General features: G+C 44.5%; 1 protein-coding gene across 1 annotated transcript; it reads left to right on the top strand.

Annotated features, from left to right (window-relative positions):
• The first annotated feature begins 9,328 nt into the window (after nt 1-9,328).
• LOC114923392 (calmodulin, striated muscle-like) lies at nt 9,329-9,778 on the top strand. Its single transcript, XM_029286294.1, has one exon. The coding sequence runs from the start codon at nt 9,332-9,334 to the stop codon at nt 9,776-9,778; it is 447 nt and encodes a 148-aa protein (XP_029142127.1). The 5' UTR covers nt 9,329-9,331.
• Nucleotides 9,779-11,911: the final 2,133 nt, after the last annotated feature.

Genomic DNA, 11,911 nt, shown 5'->3' with positions numbered 1-11,911 from the left:
CTAGTCCCGCCTTAACATGAAAGCCAGCTGGGTGACTTTGGGCCAATCACCAGGAGACAGTGAGTTCTGGTCCTGCATTGGGCATGGAAGCCAGCTGGATGATTTGGGGACAATCGCCAGGAGACAGTGAGTTCTAGTCCAACTTAGAGGAGACGGTCAGTTCTAGTCCCCCTTAAACATGAAAGCCTGCTGAGTGACTTTGGGCCAATCACCAGGAGACAGTGAGTTCAAGTCCTGCATTGGGCATGGAAGCCGGCTGGATGATTTTGGGACAATCGCCAGGAGACAGTGAGTTCTAGTCCAACTTAGAGGAGACGGTGAGTTCTAGTCCCCCTTAAACATGAAAGCCTGCTGAGTGACTTTGGGCCAATCACCAGGAGACAGTGAGTTCTAGTCCTGCATTGGGCATGGAAGCCGGCTGGATGAGTTTGGGACAATCACCAGGAGACAGTGAGTTCTAGTCCACCTTAGAGGAGACGGTGAGTTCTAGTCCTCCTTAGACATGAAAGCCAGATGAGTGACTTTGGCCAATCACCAAGAGACAGTGAGTTCTAGTCCTGCATTGGGCTTGGAAGCTGGCTGGATGATTTTGGGACAATGACCGGGTGATAGTGAGTTCTAGTCTCACCTTAGAAATAGAAACTGGCTAAGTGACCTTGGGCCGATCACCAAGAGGTTGTGAGTTCTAGTCCCGCCTTAGGCATGAAAGCCAGCTGGGTGACTTTGGGACAGTCACCAGGAGATGGTAAGTTCTAGTCTCACCTTAGGCATGAAAGCCAGCTGGATGACTTTGGGCCAATCACCAGGAGACGGTGAGTTCTAGTCCCGTCTTAGGCATGAAAATCGGCTAGGTGACTTTGGACCAATTCCTGGGAGATTGAATTCTAGACCTGCATTAGGCATGGAAGCCGGCTGGGTGACTTTGGGCCAATCATAAGGAGACAGTGAGTTCTAGTCCCCCCTTAGGGGTGACCCTGAGGACACAGACAAACTTCCAAGTGGCCTCAACGACTCTCTCAAAGAAGGCAAATGACCAGCTGTCTGCAAGGAGTATAAATCCTTCCACTTCCCCACCATCCAGTCAGAGCTGAAGAACCTTCTGGGATGAGTAGTGAAAGGTCTTCAAAGAAAAAACAAGCCACTCCAGTTGCCTCTTCCAGCTTTGGGTATTCACTTTAACCCTTTTTAGATATTTTAGATTAGCTGTATTTTTTTCCTTTTCTCTCAATGAATTGTGAGTCTTGAATTCGGTTGGCTAATCTACGAACAATAAAGATTGACCTGATATTGGTAATTCTCCTGTTAGCCTTTATCACGTTCTCAGTCCATCCCAACTTTGGATAATCTCCCAGGAGCAAGGAGAGATTAATATGACCTCGATCCTCAAAATCCTTAGATTACATTTTTTTTTCCCCCCGGGATCGACGTTCCTCGATCTCCAGACCTTTTTTTTTTTCCCTTTCTTTTTTTTCAAAAAAGATGATGTTGAAATACAGAATTCTCTTTTCAGGGGCCCTTTCAGCAAAAGTTCACAGAATCATCACAACATTATTTTCTCCGACCCAAAATGTATCCAGAAACGCTGTTCAAAGCAGCGTCTGGTTTTTTTTGTCTCTTGCTGTGCGTGATGTGCCTTCGGAAAACATCTGGCGCAGACCCACTTGCTGGGGAAAAAAAAAGAAATGAAATCGAAACAATCAAACAAAGCTTAATTCTTTGCAGCTGTCAGACCGCACGTCAGACAGCACATAAAATGGGGAAGGGACCCCACTGGATGGCGGTGGGCTGGTTCCAAAAACGCTACAAGAGATTTTTGGTTTTCCATGAAACCATGACTAAACTTGGTTCTGCAAGGAGGAGAGCAAATCTTAGCCTGGAGGTTGAACCTTCGGCAGAAAGCTTGATCTCCAAATTGTTATGGGATGGTGCACCTTTCACAGCAAGAGGAATCTGATGTCCCTTTCCACACTTTTTCAACTTTCAGCAATCTTGTCCATAGCTCTGGAATTTTATGGTAGTCCTTTCATCCAAGAACTCACCTATAAAGAAGAATATTTGTAACTCAGGGTGGAAAGAACAGAATAGAAATAGAAATAGAAATAATAGAAATAGAAAAACAGAACAGAATAGAATAGAATAGAATAGAATAGAATAGAATAGAATAGAATAGAATAGAATAGAATAGAATAATCTTGCTGGTGACAAGTGCCATCTATAAAACATTTTATATTAAGTTTTCTTTGTAAGAAGTTGACGTTGTCAGTTTATAATTTCTTTCCCATTTAGGTTTGGCCGTTTCTCTAAATCTATATTGTATCCAAAATTCTTTGCCCATGTTATCCTTGTTTCTTTAACGTGTTCATTTTCCGTTTTCAAATTCAATAAAAAGTTATACATTTTCTTAATTAATTTAAGAAGCGATTTCTGGAGGCAACTTCTGTTCCACTGGTTAATTGTTAATCCTCACTGTCAGGAAGTTTATCCTTAGTTCCAGGTTGCTTCTCTCCTTGGTTAGTTTCCATCCGTTGCTTCTTGTCCTGCCTTCAGGCACTTTGGAGAAGAGCTTGACTCCCTCTTCTTTGGGGCAGCCCCTGAGAGATTGGAACGCTGCTATCAGGTCTTCCCTATTTCTTCTTTTCTTTAGACTAGCCAGACCCAAGTCCAGCAGCCGTTCTTCATATGTTTTAGTCTCCAGGCCTTGGATCATCTTAGTTGCTCTTCTCTGATTTTTTTCCCAAACTCTCAACATCTTTTTTGTGATATGGTGACCAAAATTGGCTGGAGTATTCCAGGTGTGGCCTCACTAGGGCTTTATAAACTTGGGACTGGTGAAATCTCAGAAGTATGGAAATGGTTCAATAGAGTGTGAACGGGTTCAACAAGATCCAGAGACACTCTCCAGTGGCTTCTGCCCTTTGCGATTGTGGTGACACACAGACAACCACACAAACGTGCCCTTTATGTCCTGATCAGTTCTTGAGGACTTCATGACAACACGACAGAACACAATGAATATTTACTAGTTTCTGGACAAGACCTATTTAACTTGCACATATTTTAATCCTGCATTTATATTTTAAATTTTATATCATATAGCCTGCCTTATTTTAATTGTGATGCTTCTCGGGAGAATAAACAAAAAACAAACCCTGGACATGATCACTGATCTTATAAATAGTTAATTAATTTTCTGGCTATTCATTTATTTAACTTGTAAATCGCGTGTCTGCCTGGAGGTATGCCTTACAAAGCTTACCTACCAGTTGTGTAACCCTGACGTTGTGATGTTCCAGATATCACTGGCATAAACAACCTTTAACGACACAGATTATTTAAATTCCTGCCTTGTGACTGTTGTTAATTTGTTGACTAACCTTAAATTGAGGGTTTGGTTGCTATTTGGCACACTTAAATCTAGACTGGGCTGCATACAAATATTATATGTTCATAGCTTAATTCAGTGTTTTTCAAACTTGGCAACTTTAAGATGAGTGGACCGGGGAATTCTGGGAGTTGAAGTCCGCCCATCTCAAAGCATGCCGGCTGGGGAATTCTGGGAATTGAAGACCATGTAGCTTAAAGCATGCTGGCCAGGGAATTCTGGGAGTTGAAGTCCACCTATCTTAAACCATGCTGGATGGGGAATTCTGGGAGTTGAAGTCCGCCCATCTCAAAGCATGCCGGCTGGGGAATTCTGGGAATTGAAGACCGGCTATCTTAAAGCAGGCCGGCTGGGGAATTCTGGGAGTTGAAATCCACCCATCTTAAAGCATGCGAACTGGGGAATTCTGGGAGTTGAAATCCACCCATCTTAAAGCATGCCGGCTGGGGAATTCTGGGAATTGGAGTCCACCCGTCTGAAAGCATGCCAGCTGGGGAATTCTGGGAGTTGAAGTCCACCCCTCTTAAAGTCGCCCAGTTTGAAAAACAGAACTGTGGCAAGGAAGGTGATAAAAAGGGGGCAAAACCCTCTTAACAACTGCCTCATTTAAGCAATAGAAATTTTGTGTTCAGTTCTGGTCGTAAGTGGAGGATTACCTGTATCTGTACTGAGCTTAGGAAATTGCTTGAAAAGAAAGACCAGTAAAACAAAATAATAAAATAATTCAGGTGAAGAACCAGAATTAAGGTTTCCCCCATCCACCCCCCTGCCAGCAGAAGACCACAAAACCACGATCCTTTTTCCAATCTTCCAGGACGTCTCATCCTTAAGAACCATTTAAACCTTTCCTGGGTGCCAAAATCCATGTTTCGCACAAATTTTGTGGTTCTCTAAAAGGGACTTTTCCAGGCCAATGGAAACTTTTGGACTTTGGAAAGCATGTGAAGTGGTCCCCGGATGGCGGGGGCCGTCCTGTTTACAAAATAGCATCCTTGGGCGGGGTGGGGGTGGGGGATGGAAATGTCAACTTACGAAACACTCTTTTTCCAGAAGGTAGAGCGGTGGAGTGGTTAGTGCTCAGGATCGTCTTTGCCACTCGATGGCTCCTTTTTCAAGATGGCCGATGAAAATTGAAGGATTCTTGATATACAGGTAGTCCTTGACCAAAGCAGTCCTGCCTGAAGGCAGGACAAGAAGCCACGGATGGAAACTAACCAAGGAGAGAAGCAACCTGGAACTAAGGAGAAACTTCTTGACAGTGAGAACAATTAACCAGTGGAACCACCTGCCTCCAGAAGTTGTGAATGCTCCAACGCTGGAAGTCTTTAAGAAGAGACTGGACAGCCATTTGTCCGAAATGGTGTAGGGTTTCCTGCCTGAGCAGGGGGTTGGACTAGATGACCTCCAAGGTCTCTTCCAACATCATCATCATCATCATCATCATCATCATCATCATCATCATCATCATATTATTATTATTATTATTATTATTATTATTATTATTATTATTATTATTATATGCTCCAACACTGGAGATTTTCAAGGGGCTACTTTGGCGGCAGAAAATTTCGGACATCACGGGAAATCTGACTCAAAGGAGAGGCAGGCAGAGACGTTCCCAAGCATCCCCAACTGTTTTTTTTAACCAGAAAAGATCTGGAATTCTGCTCTACTGGAGAATTATATGTTGTCCTCACCCTCCCGGCTCCTTCCAGGGAACCAGACCCGAGGCTGAGCCTATCGGCGCCCGGTGGCCTGGCCATCAAATTCCCCACCTCTTTATTTAGCAAACCAGCCAGGAATGGAAGCTTGACTCAAAGGAGTCTTTGCTTTTCCTGGCATTTGCATCATGGCCCTCTGCAAAGCTGGGCCAGAAAAGGTATTTTTTTTCTGCCGTGGGGGCGGGGGGTGCCGAGAATTCGACCTTATCAGATGACATTTGTGGGTGATCCTAGATTTTTCTTCTTCTTCTTCTTCTTCTTTGCAGCCATGATCTCCCAGCCTGAGCAGCTCAGGGGTTTCTCCTAACAATGTCAAACAAACTATGGTTGATTTGGAGTTGGGGGACGAGGAGGAGGAGGAGGAGGAGGAGGAGGAGGAGGAGGAGGAGGAGGAGGAGGAAGAAAAGGACTGTGGGGTCCTTGGTGCTCTCTGAGCTTGCTTGTTTTCTTGCAGACATTTCATTATCCAACTGGGTAACATCATCATTGCTAGAAGGGAGGGGAGTTTGTGGAGAGGAGGAGGAGGAGGAGGAGGAGGAGGAGGAGGAGGAGGAAAAGGAAGAGGAAGAGGAAGAGGAAGAGGAAGAGGAGAAGGACTGTGGGGTGCTTGGTGCTCAATCAGCTTGCTTGTTTTCTTGCAGACGTTTCATTATCCAACTAGGTAACACCATCAGTGCTAGAAGGGAGGGGAGTTTGTGGAGAGGAGGAGGAGGAGGAGGAAGACGACTGTGGGGTCCTTGGTGCTCTCTGAGTTTGCTTGTTTTCTTGCAGACGTTTCATTATCCAACTAGGATAATCTATTCTATTCCTATTCCTATTCCTATTCCTATTCCTATTCCTATTCCTATTCCTATTCCTATTCCTATTCCTATTCCTATTCCTATTCTATTCATACTTGAGAGCTAAAGTATCTGCAATATAAGAATTCCATTTCAAGAACCACCTACTACTACTACTACTTCTTCTTCTTCTTTTAAATAAACATTGGAAATGTGTAAATCGGAACCTTTGATGCTTTGTTCACCCAAAGCTCCCAATTTAAATCTGCCTCGGATCAGCAGCTAGAGATGGAAGGAAGTCTACGGTGGGTTGGGGTCACTTGGCTCCCCGCCACCGGTTGGGTGGATGTGATTTTACCCTCTTTTTTCTGCCACACCAGACCTTTCCTTCCTAAGGGGCCCACCACAACAATTCCTTTGAGTAGGGGAAATTTTTTTGGGGGAAAAAAATGTCATGTTTTTCTCCCTCCGTTGGCGAGAGATTCCAGGACGTGATTTAATACATCTGGATGGAATTAAATTGAGGGGAGGGGGCTGCCTGAATCTTTCCACTTTGGAAAATAAAACCCATTTTCTCTCTCTCTCTCTTTTTTTTTTTAAATGGCTGGCACGCTCACGTTTCGGAAAAGATCCTGAAGGGAGCATGGCGCTCATTAAAACGGGGTCAGGAATTTCCAAAGGAAAGTAAAACAGCGACACGAAACGTTATTTCCACCGACAACATGCCTTCGCTGTTTTTATTATGTCAAACAATTATGGGTTGTTGTTTTATTTTGAGGTTCGGGAGGGGGGAACGCAGAGAATTTGCCCATTGGGTGGAAAATTATCCAAAAAAGAAGCTTGAGCTGAAGTACAGAAAATCCTCGACTAACGACCGCAATTCAGCCCGACGTTTTTGTGGCTGAGGTAGCGGTTAAATGAGTTTTTGCCCCATTTTACGACCTCTCTTGCGAACGTTCTTAAATGAATCATCGCAGCTATTCAGTTAGTCACACGGATCTAATAAATAATAATAATAATAGTAATAATAATAATAGTAATAATAATAATAGTAATAGTAGTAATAGTAGTAATAATAATAGTAATAATAATAAAGTTGGAAGGGACCTTGGAGGCCATCTAGTCCAACCCCCTGCTCAGGCAGAAAACCCTACACCATTTCAGACAAATGGCTGTCCAGTCTCTTCTTAAAAACTTCCAGTGTTGGAGCATTCACCGCTTCTGGAGGCAGGTTGTTCCACTGGTTAATTGTTCTGTCAGGAAATTTCTCCTTAGTTCTAGGTTGCTTCTCTCCTTGGTTAGTTTCCATCCGTTGCTTCTTGTCCTGCCTTCAGGTGCTTTGGAGAATAGCTTGACTGCCTCTTCTTTGGGGCAGCCCCTGAGATACTGGAACATGGCTATCCTGTCCCCCCTCGTCCTTCTTTTCATTAAACTGGACATACCCAATTCCAGCAACCGTTCCTTGTAGTTTTAGCCTCCAGTCCCCTGATCATCTTTGTTGCTCTTCTCTGGACTCTTTCTAGAGTCTCAACATCTTTTTTTACATCATGGCGACCAAAACTGGATGCAAGTATTCCAAGTGTGGCCTTACCAAGGCCTTGTAAAGTGGTATTAACACTTCACCTGATCTTGATTCCATCCTTCTGCTGATGCAGCCTAGCACTGTGTTGGTCTTTTTGGCAGCTGCAGCGCACGGCTGGCTCCTATCTAAGCGATTGTCCACTAGGACTCACAGTTACTACTATTGAGCAAGGTACCACCCTACACTATACCTGTTTTGATACTCACCGGGTGCATAGACCGAGAGAGATTTTCAAGTTAACTTCACTTGCAAGCCACACGGTTTTCCGCCAAGGAAAGTGAACCCAGGAGAAGAGAAGATCCACATTAGGCCAAATTAGCACAATCGGTTTGAATTAGAACAGCGCTCGGAGAATTTCAAGCACGCCGCGTGCCCGCTGACTCCTTCGCGTTTCCCATCTTGCGTCCACATGGAAAGTTTCAAACTTCTGCCTCTGCTCCAGGACTCTCCATTTCTTCAGATCTATTTTTAACCTGTTCGCTGCTCCGTGGGAAGATAATGTTGTTAGGAGAACCCTCCACGAAATGTAAAACCCAAAGTAGGAGAGTCCTTGCTTGACAGCCATTTGTTTAGTGATTGTTCGAAGCTACAACATCACTAAAAAAAGAGAGATTTAGGACCAATTTTCACCCAGCATGATTGCAGCGTGATCACGTGAGCAAAATTCAGACATTTGACAGTAGACTCATATTTACGACGGTTTGTCGTGACCCGGGGTCACGTGATCCCCTTGTGTGACATTCTGACGAGCAAAGCCAATGGGGAGGGGAGCCAGGTTCACTTAACTGTGTTACTAAACAAATGAGCTACAGATAGCTCTTGACTTAACAACAGTTCATTTAGTGACCATTCCAAGTTAGAACGGCGCTGAAAAAAAGGGACTCATGACCGTTTTCACACAGGACTGTTGCAGCATCCCAGCGGTCACGTGATCAATATTCAGACGCTTGGCAACTGGCAGTGTCCCGGGCTCAATTGATCCCCTTGTGCAAACGTCTGACCAGCAAAGTCAATGGGGGCGGGGAAGCCAGATTCATTTAACAACCATGTTGCTAACTAAAGAACTGCAGTGATTCACTCCATAATGGTGGCAAGAAAGGTCATAAAATGGGGCAAAACTCACTTAACAACTGTCTCGCTTAGCGGCAGAAATTCTGGTCATAAGTTGAGGACATCCAGCAGCTTTGCTGTCATGGTTCCGACAGATGAAACCCTTCAAAACAACTTTGAGGCATTGTTTACCTTAAATAATCTTTATTTTGAGTAGCATAATATCGGCAGTGCATAATCGAAGCCAAAAACTGAATTCCCCTCCCCTGAGCACATAGTATCAAAGCACAATTCCCTCCTCCAATTAACAGTCATAAATCACATTCCCCAATTAGCTTGAAGCGTGGACCTCCTCTCCAGCTCTCCAGCCCGCCAATTCTTTATCAGCTCTGGTTACAATAACCTTGTTTCTCATGCTAGGTTTAGTGTTGTTACGTCTAGCTGGACTCTCGTTCACATCCGCCCTCCCAGCATCATCTAAAAGCAAAAGATAAAAGATGGCTACACTTCCCTCTGTTGTCAATGCAAAAACATCGATGTTAGCAGCATTGACAATCACATTTTTTCTGGTCGACGGAGCTGAAGTTGAAAAAAAATTAAAAATTTGACACGGCGCACCCTCTATCTACTTCCCTACATGATGTTTCCTCAAACCAACTGATCCACATCCAGGCCTTGAGGGCGAGGACTCATCTTTCTCATTCCTTCACCACGTCCCCATCCTGCACCAGCTTTTCCTGTTTCTTCAAGGAGCGTGAGTTGTGTTTGTTGTGTTTGAGAAGAACGACGGACGTGGGTGTGGGATCAGAGAAGCAACATGGCCAACCGGCTCTCGGAGCAAGAAATTAGGGAACTCAGAGATGCCTTCGCCCTCTTCGATCAAGATGGCGACGGGCTGATCACCTCCAAGGAGGTGGTGACCGTCATGAGATCCCTCGGGAAGAATCCCACGGAAGCTGAGGTACAAAGTATCATCTGTGAGATAGAGGCCCACAAGGGAAAGGCAGATTTCCCAAGGCTCCTGTCCGTGATGGCCAGGAGGACAAGGAATTCTGACACGGAGGAGGAGATCCGAGCAGCTTTCCGCGTCTTCGATAGGAATGGAGACGGCTACGTCAACACGGCAGAGCTGCGACACGTCTTGACCATCGTGGGTGAGAAGCTGACAGACAAAGAGGTGAAGGTGTTGATCAAGGAGATGGACAAAGAAGGGAACGGGAAGGTCAACTATGAAGAATTTGCACGAATAATGGTGGAGAAGTAACGTAAGGTACAGTGTCATTCCAGGTTGGTGATTAGTCTAGGGCAGGGGTAGGCAACCTTGGCTCTTTTATGACTCGTGGACTTCAACTCCCAGAATTCCTGAGCCACCCATGCTGAGGGGAAAGAGAGAGGTTTCCAAGCTGAGCCATGCTGGCTCAGGAATTCTGGGAGTTGAAGTCCACGAGTCATGAGGGGGCCATAGTTCCCCCATGCTGGCTCAGGAATTCTGGGAGTTGAAGTCCACGAGTCATAAAAGACCCAAGGTTGCCTACCCCTGGCTCTAGGGTTCTGTTATGAAACAGATGGTGGGACCCAGCAGTGATACGTCTTTTCTGCTGTAGGTCCCACCCTCGTTCCCCCTCTTTTAACCTTAAACCATGGGTTTGTTTGACCAGCATTGGAGATCCCAGGAAGAGCCCTGAAAAGTGATCGTAATGAGGTGAAGCGATGGTTGTTCTCCAGTTTTCCTGGCTTTGTTGACTGATTTACTTTACCTCTTTATTCTAACTTATTTCTGACTATTTATAAATTGTTAGGGAGTTTTTAACTTGTGGTGGTGTCGTAGGCTACCCGAGTCACATGTTTGTGAGACGGGTGGCTATATAAATATGCTGAATAAATAAATGCCATTTTTTTTTAAAAAAAAGATTTGAACCGGAAGCATTTCAAATTTGAAGCAGGTCATGGAACCCTTCCGTAGTCAGGACAATGCCAGGATTCTTCCATTAAAGTTAAAAACTTCCAATATCTATCAACCTCCGCGTGATTCATGTTCAAAATGTTTTGCCAGAGTGGAGAAACGGTAGGGTAATCTCAAAATTCACACAGGAGGCAGGACTATAAGCAGTCAGTCAAGCTCACAAGGTAGAAAGAACAATAATACATATTGAAGAAAAATTAGGATTTTTTCCCTCCAATATAGTGAAGGAATTCCAGCAACTGCTGTGTTTCAGGAACAAATCTTAGGTTGGTTTTTCTGAATCTGGGCAACTTTAAGACGTGTGAACCTCAACCCCAACAGCATGCTGGCTAGGTCTGAGAGCTGAACTTTCACACCCCTTCAACGTTGCCAAGATTCAAAAGCATTGCCTAGACGGAAAAACGATACTTAGACTTGGAACACAGAACACAGGGACCTCAGAGGTCTTCTAGTCCAACCCCCCTGCTCAAGCAGGAGAACTTTATACCATCATATGCTATTATTTTCTAAATATTGGACTGCCCAGATCCCTTTCTTGTGTGCAGAAAAGTCTCTTTCTGTTCCATTGTGTTGGTTTTTTTTTTTTACTGACTGTGAGAAATAACTCTCCCAGATAAGAATAATGGGGGATGTAACCTCATGATTTCGCATTTCATTTAAATGCAGGAAATTGTCATGTTTGTGTGATTAAATTAAAAGCTGGACCCGGGCTACCTGACTTTCGTTGAGGCCTTCAAGAGAGTTTGCAACCAACAATCTCCATATTCCCAGCCAGCATGACTTCAAAGTTGTGTTCTCAAATCATCTGATGGATACCAGATTGTTGACTTTGGCGTGTGTGTGTGTGTGTGTGTGTGAGGAAGGTGTTGCGAATCAAAATGTCCAATATTAAACATAAGTCTTCACAAGTATTTTTCCGTCTTCCGTTTATTTGTTCTGTGGGGTCCTTGGTGCTCTCTGAGCTTGGTGGTTTTCTTGCAGACGTTTCATGACCCAACTACGTAACATCATCAGTGGACAAGGAGGAGGAGGAGGAGGAGGAGGAGGAGGAGGAGGACTGTGGGGTCCTTAGTGCTCTCTGAGATTGGTGGTTTTCTTGCAGACATTTCATGACCCAACTACGTAACATCATCAGTGGACAAGGAGGAGGAGGAAGAGGAGGAGGAGGAGGAGGAGGAGGAGGAGGAGGAGGAGGAAGGACTGTGGGGTCCTTGATGCTCTCTGAGCTTGGTTGTTTTCTTGCAGACATTTCATTACCCAACTAAGTAACATCATCAGTGCTGAAATATTCTGTTCTATCAATTTATTTATTCACTTATATGCTATTACTTGCTGGTCGTTTTCCTTCCCAGCATGCCCTGGGGGAAGAGAAATGAGGATATTCAACGAAACACAATAATCTTCTTTTACTTCTGCCTCCATCTTTGCTGCAAC

This window comes from Protobothrops mucrosquamatus, unplaced genomic scaffold, assembly GCF_001527695.2.
Source record: "Protobothrops mucrosquamatus isolate PMUCROS unplaced genomic scaffold, P.Mucros_1.0 scaffold3252, whole genome shotgun sequence".
NCBI classification, from domain to species: Eukaryota; Metazoa; Chordata; class Lepidosauria; order Squamata; family Viperidae; genus Protobothrops; species Protobothrops mucrosquamatus.
Note: the sequence above shows the minus strand (reverse complement) of the source record. Positions and strands in the feature narration are given on the sequence as shown.

Excerpts from the sequence above, each read along its gene's own strand:
- LOC114923392 (XM_029286294.1), top strand. The coding sequence starts at position 9,332 with ATGGCCAACCGGCTCTCGGAGCAAGAAATTAGGGAACTCAGAGATGCC.